The sequence below is a fragment of the Zootoca vivipara genome, chromosome 16 (genome assembly GCF_963506605.1).
Source record: "Zootoca vivipara chromosome 16, rZooViv1.1, whole genome shotgun sequence".
NCBI lineage: Eukaryota > Metazoa > Chordata > Lepidosauria > Squamata > Lacertidae > Zootoca > Zootoca vivipara.
In genome coordinates, this window is record NC_083291.1 from 21,707,144 (window position 1) to 21,727,147 (window position 20,004).

At 45.6% G+C, this 20,004-nt stretch overlaps 1 protein-coding gene across 1 annotated transcript in view; it reads left to right on the forward strand.

Annotated features, from left to right (window-relative positions):
• The window catches only part of LOC118075273 (low-density lipoprotein receptor-related protein 2-like), a 94,113-nt gene extending 75,500 nt beyond the window's left edge, over positions 1-18,613 (forward strand). Inside the window, exons 24-33 of the mRNA XM_060269097.1 lie at positions 1,193-1,391; positions 3,585-3,749; positions 4,576-4,776; positions 6,892-7,438; positions 8,470-8,598; positions 11,187-11,294; positions 12,460-12,693; positions 15,009-15,528; positions 17,111-17,225; positions 18,608-18,613. Coding sequence (XP_060125080.1) covers positions 1,193-1,391; positions 3,585-3,749; positions 4,576-4,776; positions 6,892-7,438; positions 8,470-8,598; positions 11,187-11,294; positions 12,460-12,693; positions 15,009-15,528; positions 17,111-17,225; positions 18,608-18,613 — 2,224 coding nt within the window. The remainder of the gene's footprint in view (positions 1-1,192; positions 1,392-3,584; positions 3,750-4,575; positions 4,777-6,891; positions 7,439-8,469; positions 8,599-11,186; positions 11,295-12,459; positions 12,694-15,008; positions 15,529-17,110; positions 17,226-18,607) is intronic.
• Positions 18,614-20,004: the final 1,391 nt, after the last annotated feature.

Genomic DNA, 20,004 nt, shown 5'->3' on the forward strand with positions numbered 1-20,004 from the left:
GTTCCAAGACCAAGGTGCACTTTCCCGTAGAAAGTAATGCAAAATGGATTAACCCGTTCCAGACTTTTAAAAACCACTCATAAAAACAGCAGTTTATCATGAATTTTACTATCTCACGAGACCACCGATCCACAAAATTAGATTACAGTATATTAGATTTCTTTATTGTCATTGTGTAATTACAATGAAATTGGATGCTATCCCATCAAAACAATGGGGAAATGAAAGCAAAAATCAATGTACTGTGCAATAAAATAAATAAGACAGTATTGTAGATGATAAAAAAAAAAGTTTTTCTTACCTGCACTCATGATAGTCATTGTTTGGATGGGGGGGCTTTTAGCCATTTCCGCAGCCACACTATCAATCAATCAATCAGTAGCTGAACTGGGTTCCACACAGTCACAAAAACAAATTAACTGAAAAAGCCTCAAAAACACAAAAAACATTCAAAAACTGGAACATTTACTTTTGGGTTTTCGGCGTTTGGGAACCAAGGCGTTTGGGAACCAAGGTACCATGTAGTCTGCTGCATGTGCCAGATACAGGCTGCCCAAAAGCCACACATGCCATTCTAATTACTGTGAGAAGCTTTGCTGGCCTGCCATTCCAGTCTTGGCTCTTGATCTTGGCTTCTTTTCAAGGCTAGCCTAAGCTTTAAAATAAAAAAGAGCAGAGGTGCACATTGTATCGCTGTGCCTACCCACCCCATACGAAAACTTTTCAAGCAGGCTTGGCAACCTTGACCAATCAAAACGTTAAAAAAATATTGCCACAAAATAGGACTGATGGCAACTCCTTCGCTGACCTTATAAGCCATGCAGGTTAAAAAGAAAGCGTCCGAACTGGAACTCTAAACTGCACAGAAGACCAGCTTTTCATCCTGGTGTGCTGGGGTCAACTCGTGTGCAAAGGACAATGCACACTTACCATTTGCAGAATTTTTTATCTGAGCTCCTGCTCTGGTCATAGGGATTCATGACCTGGCTCAAAGTAGGCTCTGGCTACGATAAAAGATGTGTGATTCTCATAAGGGGACAAATGACAATTAAAATCTGCAGGCTAAAATGGAATTTAGGCTTGCGAACGTTTTCTTTCCAACAAGCACTGTATCAGTAGTTTGTGAAAACTTGAAGTCATTCAGTTTTTCTGCCCTGCAGAATTATCTAAACGTTCACCTTCTCTTCCTTAGGTTAATGTATTGGTCTGCAATAGGGGATGACTCCAAAATAGAGCAAGCTGGTATGGATGGAAGCAGGAGATCAGTACTACTTGGTGGGCTTGGCTGGCCCACCAGCATAACCCTTGACCTCTTGAGCTGGAAAATCTTCTGGTCTGACGACAAGTTTCACTACATTGGGTCGGCCTACTTGGATGGCAGCGGTATGAAGGTAGCACAGACCTTATAAGCTTCTCTGGAGTGTGGATGGAGCGATTGCCAAATGTGTTATTGCATGCAAGAATGGTTTTTTATAATATTCATGTGATCACACACACACACACACTGGGTGACCCCAAAGTAGGTACAGTGAGGGGGGGGGAGTATTTGATCCCCTGCTAAATTTACCCGTTTGCCCTCTGACGAAGAAATGACCAGTCCATAATTTTAATGGTAGGTTTATTATAGCTGTGAGAGACAGAATAACAACTAATAATAACAAGTTTGCAGATGACACCAAATTGGGAGGGGTGGCTAATACCCCAGAGGACAGGATCACACTTCAAAATGACCTTAACAGATTAGACAACTGGGCCAAAGCAAACAAGATGAATTTTAACAGGGAGAAATGTAAAGTACTACACTTGGGCAAAAAATAATAAAAAATGAAAGGCACAAATACAGGATGGGTGACACCTGGCCTGAGAGCAGTACATGTGAAAAGGATTTAGGAGTCTTGGTAGACCACAAACTTGACATGAGTCAACAGTGTGATGCAGCAGCTAAAAAAGCCAATGCAATTCTGGGCTGCATCAATAGGAGTATAGCATCTAGATCAGGCATCCCCAAACTGCGGCCCTCCAGATGTTTTGGCCTACAACTCCCATGGTCCCTAGCTAACAGGACCAGTGATCAGGGATGATGGGAACTGAAGTCCAAAACATCTGGAGGGCCGAAGTTTGGGGATGCCTGATCTAGATCAAGGGAAGTAATAGTACCACTGTATTCCACTCTGGTCAGACCTCACCTGGAATACTGTGTCCAGTTCTGGGCACCACAGTTCAAGAAGGATACTGACAAGCTGGAACGTGTCCAGAGGAGGGCAACCAAAATGGTCAAAAGCCTGGAAACGATGCCTTATGAGGAACGGCTTAGGGAGCTGGGTATGTTTAGCCTGGAGAAGAGAAGGTTAAGGGGTGATATGATAGCCATGTTGAAATATATAAAAGGATGTCATATAGAAGAGGGTGAAAGGTTGTTTTCTGCTGCTCCAGAGAAGCGAACACGGAGCAATGGATTCAAGCTACAAGAAAGAAGATTCCACCTAAACATTAGGAAGAACTTCCTGACAGCAAGAGCTGTTTGACAGTGGAATTTGCTGCCAAGGAGTGTGGTGGAGTCTCCTCCTTTGGAGGTTTTTAAGCGGAGGCTTGACAGCCATCTGTCAGGAATGCTTTGATGGTGTTTCCTGCTTGGCAGGGGGTTGGACTGGGTGGCCCTTGTGGTCTCTTCCAACTCTATGATTCTTACTAAGTCATCTTTTGCAAAGGGATCAAATACTTATTTCACTCCTTATAGTGCACATCAATCTGACTTTTGCCTTCTGGGTTTCTGGGGGCTTTCCTGTTTTTTTCCTGCCTTTCACAGCTACAATAAACCTACCATTAAAATTATGGACTGGTCATTTCTTCGTCAGAGGGCAAACGGGCAAATTTAGCAGTGGATCAGATACTTGGTGCAGCCGCCCCCCTCACTGTATATTGCTTTAAAATTCACTTTCTTTGTTCTTGACTCAAGTTAATTCACAATATCAGTAAAGAAAAACCACCCCTTAATCTGACTCCACTGTGCTTTCCAACTTCCAGCCTGAAAATTGATGTATTTTCATTTTGTGTAAGATTTACCTTTTTTATTTTACTTAAGGCATTTTGAGAGAAATATTCCTTGTGTTACTTAAATGTGGTACTTTAGAAGTATTGGTAGTACGGTTGATGTAACCCACTTACAGATTTCTTAAAATATAAAGCAGTGTGCAAGTTAAATTAATAACAAATAAATGCCTTCTTCCAGCTGTGGAATAAGCTCAGGTTTGTTGTTTAGTCGTGCCTGACTCTTCGGGACCCCATGGACCAGAGCATGCCAGGCACTCCTGTCTCCCACGGCCCAATTTAAGAGCTAAAGCTTCTTTTTGCTTTAAAAGTGGGAACTTGCTCCTGCTTGCAGTGTAACAATCCATCTTTGCTCTCAGTAAACCTTGATAGAATTCTATATGGATACGAAATCTTGCATTTGACCCAGAAGTGACAAAGACAAATGTTGGGGGAACAATGCCCATTTAAAAACATCCGAATCTTTGTTGAACATAAGATCTAGGTCAAACTGGGATAAGTATCTTGACATCAACACTTCATTTCCCCTCTGCTAGGTGTTTGAGCTGAATGAAATTCATAGTCCCTTTGCAGTGACTGTCTTTGAGGATTACGTTTATTGGTCTGAGATGAAAACAAGGACAGTACAGAGGCTACACAAAAGGACTGGCAAGGATAGATCCGTCCTTATCAAGCGTCACGGGCAACCATATGGACTTAAGGTAATGCCTTTAACTCTTTGTAGCGGACCAGCCAGTTGAGCCAAGAGTGTATCTCCTTGCCCAGCCATTGAAGAATAACTGAAACTGGGTTCTGCTGGGACTTTTTTTGCCTAGCATCCCTCTGAACAAAACTCTCACGCTATTGTATTAAGCAAGTAATATTTGCTGCAAGGCAGGCTGGGAGAAGGGAAAACATGGTCAGGAACACAGTATAAGCCAAATGCCGCTATTCTTGTGAGTATAGTTGCCACACTAATTAGTGTTTTGGGAAGTCTCATGTTTGAGTATGGTTCAGACTGCCGACCATCAGTAAAAGCTATATCAAACTTGCCTGCTGAAGTGAATCACTTGCGTTAAGAAGCTGGTTGCTTTCCACTTAGCTTGGCAAAGCCTTTACAATCCTATTGGAAATAATAACGCAGGCCCGAAGGACCCTGGCTTGTTAAAATAAAGAGTTATTCAGTAGCTGGGGAGCAATGCAAGCTCTTCTGCTTCAAAATGCCGCACTGGATCTGTCTAAATCCAGAATGTCGGGGAAACTGACCTGTTACACACCTGGCCTCGTGGGCCTCGTGCTTTGTCAGATGGAGGACGGAAGGTACATCCCCTCCCCCCTTCATGACAACTGCCACAAACTTCAGATTAAATGGGAAATGCTTTTCCTTTCCCCAACCCCACCCACACAATGCAGACTGGCTTTCCTGCAGATTTTCCCCAGCACTCTGTACGTTGCAGTGCATGGTCTCGATTCAGGCTACACACAGAGATGCCCTGGAAACACCAATCTCGGTCAAGGCTTTTAACATCTGGGGGAATTGGCTTGCAGATCCTGCATGAAGTTCTTCAGCCGGGAGCTCCCAACCCGTGTGCGGGAAATGGCTGTTCCCACTTGTGCCTGTTGAACCCAGTCAAAAGAGGAAGCTGCCACTGCCCAGTTGGACTCGTGCTTTCAAACGATGACAAGACCTGCGTTCCTCTGAAGGAGACGGCATTCATGTTTCTGGTTGCACAAGCCTCCGTTACTCAGGTATTGCTGCAAATGACCTCTTGCATAATAGCGGGGAATTTTGTTTTAGTTTTCCAGTCCAAGGGGTCCTTTCCCCCTTGGTGGCAAGTTGGAAAGGTAAGGATTTGTTTCCCTGTTGGGTAAACATGGACTAGATTGAGCTCTTACAGGGCTGCTCAACAAAAAAATATTGCGTATCTCCCTTTCCGTGAGCTGCATTAAAGTGTGACCTTGAAATTTTCGATTCCCTCTCAACTGATGCCAAAGTACAGTGGTGCCTCGCTAGACGAATTTAATTCGTTCCACGGGTCTTTTCTTATAATGAAAAAATTCGTCTAGCGAATCCCATAGGAATGTATTGAATTTTTTTTGAATTTTTTTTTGCCCATAGGAACACATTAATTGAATTTCAGTGCATTCCTATGGGAAACTGCGATTCGCTAGACGAAAATGAATTCGTCTAGCGAGGCAACCTCCGCTAGAAAAAACCTTTCGTTAAGCGAAAATTTCGTTAAGCAGGGCATTCGTTAAGCGAGGCACCACTGTATTGTGCTAGCTTTGTGCTGTTCTGTGCCACGAACCCCGTGTTTTGTGCTCCCCCCCCCTAAACTGAGCAATGGACACTTAAACCAGGGGCCACAGGTAAAAACCTCAAACCCAACATTGTCCAATTCACTCCAAGCCGGTGCCAGACTTCGCGTGCCCAGGCAGAGACACCCCCCCCCCTGACCCCAGGCGACACCCGGGTGGAATACAGACTCGTGACAGAGTGTTATGGGATTAAAATTGGCCACAACTTTATTAAACTTTCAGCTGTAGGAAGACCTTGGCTTAGGCTGGGGATCTGGGGCACATCAGGGTTAACCAATTTGTCTGGGGATTGGGCTGGCTCTGGAAGACATATGCTTAAGCAGAGAGCCTGCCCGCCATTTCACTGCAACACGGGTGTGTACTGACAACCTTTCTGCATATGACCAGTGACTCCCCTCAACACAACCCCTTTAACGGGGAACCCGGGGATCGCCGCCAGGCATGGCTCCCCACCCCACCCCACCCCAGAGCAGACTGTGGCCCCAGCCTCACCTTCTCAGAGGATTAAGTCCAGCGATGACCACTCTCCTGAAGCTCTGGAGCCGACTGAGAGCTTCCAGGTAGGCTCCACCCCCTTTTATGCTTAAAGAGCGGACCCTGCCCTTGCCTGGTCCGCACTTGGGGAGGTGGTCCAGGAGCGCTTTGCTGGGAGTCACGTAGGATTGGGGGTGCTGTGCGCGGGCACGCAAAAGGGCGCCCTCCGTTTGATGTGGAGAGCAGTCATTGCGCAATAGTTTTGTGCTGCTTGGTGCAGCGGAAACGCTCAAACTGCCGTTATGTCAGCCCCCGGGCAGAGATAATTTCCCAGGTTTAATGCATTTAATGTGCTTTTTAGGGGGCAATGCAAAACATGGGGTTTGTGCTCTGAAACGGTGCAAAACAACTGTGAGAATTTGGCACCGCTTGGAGCCAATCAGACAATGTGGGATCTTGAGTGCATTTCACTTCAGTGGCATTAACTAGGAACCCAATTTTTAGTCTCAGTTCCTCATTTTGGGAACAAGGTTTGCAGTGCAGAAAGGTTTGAAACGTTTGCAAAATTTGGCACCGGTTTGGAGTGAATCGCACAACGTTGGCTTGTGGGGGGCGGGAATACCTTTGTCTCCTGGTTGGAGTATCAATTACTCAGTTTGGAAGGTGGCACAAAACTAGCACAAAACTTTGGCACCAGTTTGGAGGGGATCCAAAACTTCAGGGTCGCACATTGATTAAGCTTTCCCTGCAGCAGTCGCCGTTGTGAAATGTCCATTGTGTTTTCTCTCACAAGTGAGGAAGACCGTGATGCCCCAGTCAGACCCCTTGTACACTTCTGCCAAACTCACTTTAATGGAGAGCTTCCACTTCACTGTTGCAGAGAGTTGTTTTAGACTTGTGTGAAGACTCGTCTTCGCCAGTTGTGGCAAAGAGGCCCTAAGGACCAGTAGATTTAGGTCAGATGAGAAGGGCTTCCTTGGCATAGTTTCTCCTCTGAAGCTGCAAATGGAAGACCCTCTTGTTGCCTCCCAAAACCATATAAATGTTTCTAATGCTGTCCTAAAATCCTAGGTCTACCTAAAGAAACTGCGTTCCGTTTCGGGGCAGCTGACCCTCCCTGTCCACAGCACCCTCCCCTTGACCAGCGTCAACCGCTTGGCAGCAGTAGACTATTCTGTACGTGACAATGCACTTTACTTCTCGGAGTCTGAAGGTGGCGCCATAAAGGTCCTAGCTATGAAGGATGCCGGGAGAGTTGCTTTGAAGGAAGTCCTGCCGGTCAAGGGCACCGTGATCTCACTAGCTCTTGACTGGCTGAGTGGCAACATCTACTGGATTGACAGCAAGCACCCATCAATCCAAGTAGCAACTTCAGATGGGAGATACACACTTGTGCTGATCAGCGATGGGCTATCCCATCCAACTTCTGTAGTTCTGCATCCCCCAACGGCGGCTATGTGCTTTGTCGACTCCGGTAACGAACACAGCGCCCTTGGTCCCACAATAGAATGTTCTTCCATGGATGGGAGCAAGAGGAAGGTTCTCTGGACGACATCACAGACTCCAGTGGGTTTAACAATAGTAGATTATGGCACCCAGGTCTACTGGGCTGACCAAGGTAAGTAGTCTAAACATCCACAATGGTAAAATTATTTGGGCACAGCTAGCTAGCCTCCTTTTGGGCATAGAATCATAGAGTTGGAAGAGACCACAAGGGCCATCCAGTCCAACCCCCTGCCAAGCAGGAAACACCATCAAAGCATTCTTGACATATGGCTGTCAAGCCTCTGCTTAAAGACCTCCAAAGAAGGAGACTCCACCACACTTCTTGGCAGCAAATTCCACTGTCGAACAGCTCTTACTGTCAGAAGGTTCTTCCTAATGTTTAGGTGGAATCTTCTTGTTGAAAGGCTTGGCCAGCTTCGTGGACTGTAGTGTCTGAACCACTAGCTAACTTTTTAAATAACCCATCTTGGGATCTGGAAATGGATCCTTTGTTAACTTTGTTGCATTTACTTTTATTTGTTATAATGGGCTGGCTTTCAAATCCAGTTAGGATATGGTGTCAGTGTTTAAGCTCTATCTGTATCTTGCAGAGAATCAAAAATCCAAGATAGGCATGGCCAGCAAGATCTAATCATTGTAACAAGTGTTGGCGACTTCCTGCTAGGAATTCCTTCAAGAAATATTTCAATATCATGCAAAGTTTAGGGAATGGAAGTCAGCGAATGGGATGCTTCTCTGCAGATGCCAGTCCTTAATGTAATGTGGGTTGAATCTCAATGATATTTTTGCTCCTCAAAAACAACAGGAGTACAAGACAAATTTAATTCGTTCCACAAGTCAATTCGTTTTGCGAAAAATTCGTCTTGCGAATCACCCATAGGAATGCATTGAATTTTTTTTTTTTGCCCATAGGAATGCATTAATTAAATTTCAATGCATTCCTATGGGAAACCGCGATTCGCAAGACTAATTTTTCACAAAACGAATTTGTCTTGTGAGTCACCATCAGCTCACTATCAGATCGCAAAATGCATTCGTCTTGCGAAAAATTCGTCTTGCAGGGCATTCGTCTTGCGAGGTACCACTGTAGTTCCCATGCATATTCCTCTTACACGGCTCAGCCTCTAACTTTCTTTCTTCCAGCAAAAGGCACTGTGGAAAGCATTCGGATGGATGGGACTCAGTACAGGGTCATTCGTTCTGGGCTGCGTGGCCTTACACTCTTCACAGCCGGGGAGGGGATAATGGTCTGGACAACAACGGCGCGCAATGGTAAGCAGGCTCCAACAAATGCAGAACCAGAAAAAACATTATATTTAAATAAAGAGTGAGTCGATGCAGGGGCGTAGCATGGGTTGCTGGTCTCCGGGGTGGGGCAAGTATCAAATCAAATTTTTATTGCATTAGCCGGTTGGCCATAGCACATAACACATAAAACAGAAAGAAAGAAAAATCCTAGCGGTAACCTACCGATATTATACAGAGCATGTATCGAAAGCACTTACAAAACATCGGATATAAAAACATGCGATATAAAACAGAATTTGGTAAAAACTAGGATGCATCGTGTGATTTGTCCATTGGAGACTGTTTAATGAAATCTGCGTCTAGAGAGAATTAGCCAGTTGAAAGAGCTCTGAGTTTCAGGGCCTGCAAGATATAAATGGCCACTCCGCGGGTAACCCTGGGGTTAGCGTCCACCAATAGAAATTTCATGCGGTCATCTTCCAGGGCGATAAGCAAAGGAATTAGTATGAGGAGCCTTGGTCTTAATGCGTCGTATGGGGGCAGTGAAAGAAAAAATGGATAAAATCCTCTATCTTTCCCTTGTTGCACGGGCAGAGTCGGAGATCGGGGGGAGTGTTGGAAAATATACCCTGTAAAAATGCTGTGGGAATGGAATAGAAGCGGGCAAGTGTGAAGGCCCTTCTTTGTGAAGGGTTCGTCAGGTCGCTCAAATAGTGAGCCATAGTTCTTACTGCCTTCACGCGAGGATACCACGTGGATAGGTTGGCCGCATTGGATAGGGCCAGGTCCAGCGCTTCGTCCCTATCTAGAATTTACGGATTTTATCATTGTCCCAAGCGATCAGAACGGAGAAAGTTGGGAGGGAATAACGTTCACAGATGGCCTCCATGCCTTTTGACCAAATGCGGCTGCCAGTAAAGGCTAGAAAGGCTTGTTTGGCAAGAAGCGAGTTGGGGGCTTCTGCAAGAGATTTATAATAAATGATTATCCTGATGTGGGCTCTTGCCACAATAGATGGCAGTCCCAGTTCCATTCTTAATTGGGCGGGGATTGTCCCATTGGGGGCAATCTTTCTTACCAGGAGGTTTTGCAGGGTCTCCAGGCATTGGAGTGCTTTCGATTTCCACCCCCATATTTCCACCCTGTATAGCAACATTGGAGGGATTTTGCTGATATTTTGCCTTTCTTATTGGCACCACCAGCTGGCCTCCTTTGGCATAGAAATTTTTTACCAGGGCCTCCATGGTTCGGCGGCCGGCCAAAATGATTGTGTTTAGGTGAGCTGACCACGATAGCCTATGATGGAAAGTAACGCCCAAGTATTTAAATACTGGGCATTGTTCTATGGTGTTGCCCTCGAGAGTACACATGGGACTCTGTTTACGCGTGCCAAAGGGTATGATTTTGGTTTTTGGAATAATTGGTTTTCAAGGAGTTTTCCTCACAAAATTGCACAAGGCCTTTCAACATGTTGTTAAGTCCTAGCTTTGTTAACGAGAGGACTGCCATATCGTTGGCATAGAGGTGGGGCAAGTGTTGTGCCCCTCTGGTGAACTGGGTAATGGTCAGTCCCTTCGCTGGCCAGCGTCTAATCAATGGAATCTCTCCTTGCAAACTAGTCCCAACCTGGGAGCAGAGATAAGGCAGACAAAAGGTGAAGCTGAGGGCACCACCGTGTCACCACATGCTACCTATCACTGCAGCAAGGCACTCTGGGCAATGCACGTGGCTCCAGCAGTGCTTTCCTCCCTTCCTCTTCCTCCCTCCCTCTCGGCCAGCCCAGTGGTGGGGCACATGGGGGTCATTTCGCTGGCCACAAGGTGGAGGAGGTACTGCCGGTGCCCCAGCCCCAAAGGCTAGGCCTGGGCACAGCTTGTCTCCCCACAGCTCCAGCCTCGCTGAGGGAGCCTGTCGTGGGGGCGCCTGGTTGTGCCCCCTCAGAAATGTGCGCCCGGAGCCACGTACCCCCCACTGGGTAGATGTGACAGATGGTAGCACATGGCAATGCTTGATCACCTGCCTGTACTTGAGAAGTCCTTGCCAACAAAATTAAGTGGGGCAGATGCCAAGGAACTGATCCTAGCTAGAAGTCTTAAATTATCGGCATTCTAGGGGGTTCAGATGAGTGTTTAGCATTATTCCTAAGCTTTTGGGACACCTTCAGCTGATATTCTTTGGGAGCCTTGATGCAGTGCACAGTGCACGGCGATAACTTACCTAATTAGCTGAGAAATAAACTGATTCTAGCTAGTTGGGAATTGGGGTGGGAAATTCTAATGCCATATAGTCAGATACACTGAAACAGAAGTCACCAGACCCTTATATATAGTGAGATGGTGGGGGTCTGGTGACTTCTGTTTAAGTGTATCTGAAGAAGTGTGCATTTACATGAAAGTTCATACCAATGCCAAACTTAGTTGGTCTCTAAGGTGTACTGGAAGGATTTTTTTTCTTTTGTTTCGACTACGTCAGACCAACACGGCTACCTACGTGTAGCCATATTCTCTCTCTCTCTCTCTCTCTCTCACACACACACACACACACCAGTAATGCCCCTAGGTTACTGTAAGGAATGTGTCTCCAATTTTTTCTCTAATTTTATGTCTTAATAGGTGCAACGAAGGTGTGGCACAGCAGACTGGGTGAATTGGAAAACTGGTGGTTTAAAGAAGAGCAGAAACTTGTGGATATAAAGATCTACAGCAAACTCAACCAACAAGGTAAACATTTTTAAAGTTTTAAAAGGGTGATCAGGGTCTCTTCTGAGCAGTTACTTGGTCAACCGGGGTCCTTTGGGGTATAACTCAAAATGGTGGCTTCTTAACCTAACACAAAAATAGGGGCACCAGTTCTTCCTTACTTGAATCTGTCAAGCTGCTTGCCTTCTGGAAGACCTCCCGCTATCTTTAAAGCTTGCTCTAGATCAGGCATCCCCAAACTTTGGCCCTCCAGATGTTTTGGACTACAACTCCCATCTTCCCCGACCATTGGTCCTGTTAGCTAGGGATCATGGGAGTTGTAGGCCAAAACATCTGGAGGGCCGCAGTTTGAGGATGCCTGCTCTAGATTGCTTAAACTGGGGACCAGGTAACAGAAGGGTTCAACACAGGTTTATTTTAGAAAAACGGACCAATAAACCGACACGGGGACAAATAGAAGAAGACACCTTCACCCCGGTTTGGTTCCCCTTTATCACATACACAGCCCAAGAAGACAACAACCAGAATCCCCCGACTGCATACGAATCGATCTGGCTGATGTGATTCAAAAATACACACTCACAGCCCGTTCACACACACAAACAATTCTCACTACAGCCAACCAAAGACAACCAACCACACCCAACCTCTCACCACCAAGGAAATACAAGTGAATAGTAAGTAATGCTGACACAACCCCTCACACACACTACCGTAAGTAGAAGAATAGCATAACCACCTGACCCCCACCCCACCCGCCACTCCCTCCCTTCCCCCTTTTCTTCTCCTTCTTCTCCTTCTCCTTCTCCTTCTTCTTCTTCTTCTTCTTCTTCTTCTTCTTCTTCTTCTTCTTCTTCTTCTTCTTCTTCTTCTTCTTCTTCCTAATTGTTTAAACCAATTCATAAACCAAGAACTCACACATTGACCACTAATAATGAAACATATGTTGCAGATATTTTTCCACATTTATTATGCTATGTTTGTGATATACATATGACATGAGAAAACTTGGTATACTTCTTTGCATAACATACTTATTTATAAAAACCAAAACAAACAAAACCAGCCACGGGTTTATTGCACCAGCAACCAAGCTGACAGGAGGGTGCTTCCATTTAACACACCACATTTTGCAGAGTAGCAGGTAAGCCAAAGCGGTTAAAAATCTTTCTCTTGCTACTTCTAGGTAGCAGTGGCTGTTCAGAAAAGAATGGTGGATGCAGCCACATTTGCTTGCCAGTTCCGCAAGGGAGAAGTTGCAGATGCGTCACGGGGTACATTCTAGAGCATGGTACTAGATGCACCAAACCACAATGCTCGGAGCCGCTCCAAGCCTGCAAGGATAACAGCAAATGTATTGCAAAAGAGCAAGTTTGTGATGGCAGCAGTGATTGCTCTGATGGATCAGATGAGAGAGACTGTGAGTAACCCAGCTGAGAAACTGCATGCGGTGTGTTGTGTTGTGTTGTGAGTAAATGGATCCTTGGGGAATTCTGCTTTGCTAAATGGCCCTTAAAAATGTCTGAACTCCTAATGGTTGGACAGCTAGATACATTAAGATCTAGCTGCTGCCTTACCAGAAAATCATTCCCTTTTCATAGACCCCCAACAACTACAGCTTCAAATGGGATGAAATACTGTTCTTTCCTAGTAAGGTAAAGGTAAATGACCCCTGGACAGTTAGGTCCAATCAAAGGCGACTATGGGGTGCGGCGCTCATCTCGCTTCAGGCTGAGGGAGCCGGCGTTTGTCCACAGACAGCTTTCCGCGTCAAGTGGCCAGCTGTAGTCTAAACCAGTGGTCCTCAACCTTGGGCCTCCAGATGTTTTGAGACTACAATTCCCATCATCCCTGACCACTGGTCCTGCTAGCTAGGGATCATGGGAGTTGTAGGCCAAAAACATCTGGAGGCCCAAGGTTGAGGACCACTGGTCTAAACCACTGAGCCTCTTGGGCTTGCTGATCGGAAGGTCTGCAGTTTGAATCTGCATGACGGGGTGAGCTCTAGATGCTTTGCTAGTACAGAAAAGTTGCACCATAGCCCATGAGGTTATCCAAGCCATGATTTTAGCTAACATAAGGTAAAGGGACCCCTAACCATTAGGTCCAGTTGTGATCGACTCTGGGGTTGCGGCACTCATCTCGCATTATTGGTCGAGGGAGCCAGCGTACAGCTTCCAGGTCATGTGGCCAGCATGACAAAGCCACTTCTGGCGAACCAGAGCAGCGCACGGAAACGCTGTTTACCTTCCCGCTGTAGCGGTACCTATTTATCTACTTGCACTGGCATGCTTTCGAATTGCTAGGTTGGCAGGAGCTGGGACTGAGCAATGGGAGCTCACCCCGTCGCAGGGATTCAAACCGCTGACCTTCTGAGCGGCAAGCCCTAGGCTCAGTGGTTTAACCCGCGTCCCAAAGGTAAATGACCCCTGGACAGTTAGGTCCAGTCAAAGGCGACTATGGGGTGTGGCACTCATCTTGCTTCAGACTGAGGGAGCCGGTGTTTGTCCACAAACAGCTTTCCGGGTCATGTGCCCAGCTGTGGTCTAAACCACTGAGCTTCTTGGGCTTGCTGATCGGAAGGTCTGCAGTTTGAATCTGCACGGCGGGGTGAGCTCTAGTTGCTTTGCTATTACAGAAAAATTGCACCATAGCCATGAGGTTGTCCAAGGCACGATTATAGCTAACATAAGGTAAAGGGTCCCCTAACCATTAGGTCCAGTTAAAACTAGTTTGCCGTGCTGTCTTCCAATGGGGGCCCTTAGGAACTGTTCTGTGAGTAGAAGGTAGGAACTGCTTCACATTCTCAACGCTTTACGGAAAATACATTTTCAGTATTCTATCGGGGAAGCAATGATGGTGTTCTTTGTAGAATGGGTAGATTCTAGACTGGAATATGTTGTTGTTTAGTCGTGTCCGACTCTTCGTGACCCCATGGACCATAGCACGCCAGGCACTCCTGTCTTGCATTGCCTCCCGCAGTTTGGTCAAACTCATGTTCGTAGCTTCGAGAACACTGTCCAACCATCTCGTCCTCTGTCGTCCCCTTCTCCTAGTGCCCTCGATCTTTCCCAACATCAGGGTCTTTTCCAAGGATTCTTCTCTTCTCATGAGACTGGAATATACCCACAACCAAACTGTTAGCCAAAGTAGCCAAGTTTGGTCAACAGATAATTCAAACAAGTTAAGATAAAACTTTGAGAATCTGTGTTTTATGACTTTGTTAGAAAAGGAAAAGGAAAGGTGAGACCCCCCTTAATAATAATAATAATAATAATAATAATAATAATAATAATAATTTATTATTTATACCCTGCCCATCTGGCTGGGTTTTCCCAACAGAAAAATGAAATAAAACAATCAATTAAACATTAAAAGCCTCCCTAAACAGGGCTGCCTTCAGATGTCTTTTAAAAATCTGGTAGCTGTTTTTCTCTTTGACATCTGATGGGAGGGCGTTCCACAGGGCGGACACCACCACCGAGAAGGCCCTCTGCCTGGTTCCCTGCAACTTGGCTTCTCACAACGAGGGAACCACCAGAAGGCCCTCGGTATTGGACCTCAGTGTCCGAGCAGAACAATGGGGGTGGAGACGCTCCTTCAGGTATACTTTAATCAAGTAAGCTTTGCCGGCAGTTACATTTTTTATCCTTAAACCACCAGAAATGTCATATGGTACTAGGCTGATCTCAATGTGTCCCAAAAGCAACGAGTTGATGGCTTTTCTGCCGACAGGCAACAACGCTCTCAAGAAGAAAGCCCAGCCCACACACCAACCTTCCACACTGCTGCAAACAAAACCCTTTCTTGTTAAGATAAACACAGTGGCACCCATCAAAACCACCACCAAGAAGCCTACTGGTGGAACTGCACATGTACGGCCAGAAGTAAAAAAATACACGAGAAGGAGTACTACTGCAACAGCGGCATGGGCACTCGAGCCAAGCAGAAGCCAGATGACCACATTACCTCCCAAAAAGAAATGGAAAGAACCTTCTCTGGTGCAGGGAATCGTGAGAAGTGGCCTGGAGTCGCAGCCTTGCAGCAGGGAGACCTGCAACAGGAGAGGGGACTGCACTATGGAGGGCGATAGAGTGAAATGCATCTGCACATTGGGCTATAGTGGAGACTACTGTGAGGAGGAGGAGGGGAAGTCTAAGGCGGGTCTCGTTCTGGGCATCATTTCCATCCTACTAATGGCCATGGCGGCAGCTGGGACCTTTGTCTACTTCAGGAAGCAAAGAACGCGGCAAAGGTAAGGCTATTTGCCGTTCTCTCTACGCTGCTAGATAATTGTGCACCTTGCAGCGAAGGGCGCTTTTGTGGATGTCACCTCTGAGTGGTGGACTTTAAAGAGGGTATTTGGTGGGGCAGAGGGGTACTTGGCTGTCAGCAATAACAACTTACTACGGACTAAAAACTGAACCTATTTTTCTCTATGCGTTCTCCTTCAAAGAGACTAGGAAGAATATTGCGATGAAATGCCATTAATGTATAGTACAGCCGGTGGAATATCATAACTCTTTACGCTGGTACCGTTGTTTGCTACCTACTGAGAACGGCCTACAGCTCTCCCATTCACCTTCTGCACCAGGCTTTTCCAAACTTGGGTCTCCAGCTGTTTTTGGACTGCAACTCCCATCATTCCTAGCTAGCAGGACCAGTGGTCAGGGATGATGGGAGTTGTAGTTCAAAAGCAGCTGGAGACCCACGTTTGGGAAACCCTGTTCTACACTATCTCCCATTATTGTTTGGTTACACTGGTATGTATGTGGCTGTAATTGTGTTTTTGTTTTGTTTTTAATGAGATGGCATTCAATTTTGTTGTACTATGTCAGACTATGTACAATGACAATAAAGTATCTATCTATCTATCTATCTATCTATCTATCTATCTATCTTTCCATCTTTCCCATCCAAGGGGCTTAGGCTATGTGGCAACCAGGGTGGGGTGGCATTTTGCAAGCTTCCACTAACTCAGGGATGGGAACCCTTTGGTCCTCCAGATGTTGCTGAACTATAACTCCCATCAGCGCCAGCAAGCGTGGCCAATGGCCATGGTTGATGGGAGTTGTAGTTCAGAAGCAACTGGAGGACCAAAGCTTCCCTGCCCTAACAGGAGAGCCTTTCTCCTCCCTGCCCCACACCCGTGCTGTTGATAGCTTTACCAAAAAATGTGGATATTAAAATAGACAAAAGCTTCCACAGTGATTTGAAATTGTATAAATTGAAAATTCAATAATAAATAATAATAATAATTATTATTATTTATACCCCGCCCTCCCTAGCCAAGGCCGGGATCAGAGCGGCTAACACTAGATATAAAACAACTGATTAAAATACAACTTAAGAACAAGACTAAATACATTAAAATCAAAATTTAAAATGCAGCCTCATACGGAAGGAAAGGGGAAATGGGGGAGGGGATCAGGTTGACTACAGGCAAAATGCCAGGCGGAACAACTCTATCTTATTGTCTTATTGTGGTTTTTGTTTTTGTTTTAAAAAGGAAATGAAGTTCTGAAATGATGCTCACTTTGGCCGAGCCCAAAATATGGGCAGCAGTAATTTGCTTGTGCAGAGACATCCTGCTTTGTTTCTAAATTTGAATGGCTTGCTTGTGCCTGTTGCAGTCCTGTTTGCAGAATCATGAAAGAGGAATTATTGGCACACATGTTCTGCAACTGCAATTTGCATTGATGGATGTAGTTTGGGTTCCAAATTAGTGGTGCATGTGGTACTACAAGATCACTGTGCCTCTAACAGCTTAGCACAAGGCTTCCAGCCAAGGATTTGCATCACAGTCTATACGTGTGTCTTTTCTCCTCCCCACACAGGACTTCAAGTATATCATCAACTGGACCGCTGACTAGCTACCAGAAGGACAGTGACAAAGAAGACAATTTCGTTGAAGATGAAACCTGTATCAACGCAGCTTATGATCCCGAGCAGGTGAGGGCTTCTTAAGATTCCTGTCCTAAGCTTCCAATTCCGAGCACTGGTATATGAGTCCTGTGTTCTTGGAACAAGTGTTGTTCCTACTTTGGGATTTTAAACCTGGCCTGGCTATTGCGAAAGGCAAAGCCAGCAGCAGGATCAGAAAAACCTCGCTGCCTAGAGAAGCTGCCCTTGTGAGTGGTTAAAATGCTGGCAGGACAGAGGGAGGGACATTGGCTGAAATAAGCACACCCACTACTTGGCAAAGCTTCTAGCAATCTGTCTGCAGTTCTTCCTTGCCTGAAAAACTGAACTGGTTGTAATACCACTGCGTTTGATAGTCCAGGTGAAAATGCTGAAATGTGGCTTTACAATCCTCTGCAGGAATTGTCGACTCCAATGAAGACGGGCATGGGCGCAGACTCGTAAAGCAAACAAATAAATGATTTACAGTAGATAAGTGTATTGCAATCTCTCTTTTTCTCCCAAATGCATTGCCTAGATAATAGTGAGAATTTGGCATATGCTATGTCTGTTTCCACGCTGGGCATTTTCTGTGGGATATTTGCACTTTATTCTGGGCATTTGCATGATGTCATGGTCAAGAGCCTAGATTTGCAGGAGGGAGACAAGTACACACCAGCATTGTGCAATTGAAGGGCTCTATCACCTTAGCCCAGGGTTTCCCAAACCTGGGTCTCCAGCTGTTTTTGAACTACAACTCCCATAATCTCTGACCACTGGGTCCTGCTAGCTAGGGATCATGGGAGTTGTAGTCTAACAGCTGGGGACCTAAGTTTGGGAAACCCTGCCTTAGCCCAACACACATCCTTTTAAAAATTACTTACTGACATTAGGAAAGTGACAGTGCATTGAAAATTCTGGAATTGATTTTTAAAAAAACAAATTGGGATGAATGTTCATTGTTGCATAAACTGAGCACAAACAAATCTGACCAAAAGCTCAATGAAGATCAGATATAATCTAACCTCATAATTGCACAAGGTTTGGGATGAATGGATTATCTGGAGGCACTGGAATTTGCTACCAAGGAGTGTGGTGGAGTCTCCTTCTTTGGAGGTCTTTAAGCAGAGGCTTGACAGGCATATGTCAAGAATGCTTTGATGGTGTTTCCTGCTTGGCAGGGGGTTGGACTGGATGGCCCTTGTGGTCTCTTCCAACTCTATGATTCTATGATTCACTCTGGCATGTCCCAAATTTTCCCATTGAGCTTTCCGTTTTTTTCAGAGCTCAGGAAAAAAGCAGACTGCTTTTGACACAGAGGAACAGTTGCACAGTTTCCCCAGGATGTAGATGACCTGTCGCAGAGCTCTTCTGTGGGTTTTGGCTGGTTATTGCTCCAGAAATCCCCCTCTCTATGCTTCCTCTCTCCTTAGTGTTAACTTCTACAATTGATGCAATCCTTCCCTTTGCAAATGAGCACTGCCTTCATAGACATTCATTCCCTCCCCAATAAATTGTTGTGGGGGGGGGGGGTCACGTTTGGAAGTGGAGCAAGAGGCGGAGATATTTCCCCCTATATTCAATCCAAATTAAAATTGCCCCAATGAAAATTTGGGGGAGGGGGAGGGGGACTCCCATTTGCCTAGGACATTGTTTGAGTTCCAGAAGTCAAAGCAGAGCTTCCACTCCACTAGCAACTAAAAACAGATCGGCAGCCTTTGGGAAGCACTGAGAAGCATTCTTCCTACTAGTTGGAGGGAAATTATTGCTAAAGTACAAACAGTGAGTTAATTTTTTTTCAAATGCTTTAAAAACAGAACAGGGCACAGTCTGCTTCCTTGTGAATATATTATGCCTGCTGTGCAAATAGTGTATAAACTGGTAAAATATTAACACATTGCATGACTGCACGGCAGTCACAGGAAAAAGGAGAAGAGGGGGCAAAGAGGGATTCTTCTGACTTGCAGAAAATGAACTCTGAATAAACTAAGGTGATCCCTGCTCTTAAGTCTCCAAACATGCACCTACAATTCCTGCTAGCTAGGCATGATGAGAGTTGTAGTCCAAAAACAGCTGGAGACCTGGAAACCCGGACCTAAAGGCACAAGCAGGTCTGCTTCTAAAATCGTTGCCATCTGTTGTTGAAGCACCTACAAAACTTCTGTAAATTCAGGACTCTACCTGGAAAATAGAGACACTTGGAAGGTCTGTTAATACAGTGGTACCTCGACTTACGAAGGCGATCCATTCCGCGGCGCTCTTCGTAAGTCAAAACCTTCGGATGTCGAAGCGTCCATTTTGCGCATGCGCAGACCACGCACGCCGCTTCTGCACAGGCGCAGAACACGCGCGGCAAAAATACTTCCGGGTTTGCCGACTTCGTAAGTCGAAACCTTCATAAGTCAAGGTACCACTGTATATAACTAAGAGCCTTAGATCAGGCATGCCCAAACTGCGGCCCTGCAGGTGTTTTGGCCTACAACTCCTATGATCTCTAGCTAACAGGACCAGTGGTCGGGGAAGATGGGAATTGTAGTCCAAAACATCTGGAGGGCTGAGGTTTGGGGATGCCTGCCTTAGATACTAATATATAACATATGTAACACCTTGAACTTGAATGGTAGGAAATAGGCCACCAGTGTAGAGATGTTGTATACCATGGGTAGGCAAACTAAGGCCCAGGGGCCAGATCCAGCCCAATCGCCTTCTAAATCCGGCCTGCAGACGGTCCGGGAATCAGCATGTTTTTACATGAGTAGAATGTGTGCATTTATTTAAAATGCATCTCTAGGTTATTTGTGGGGCGTAATAATTAGTTCATTATTATTAT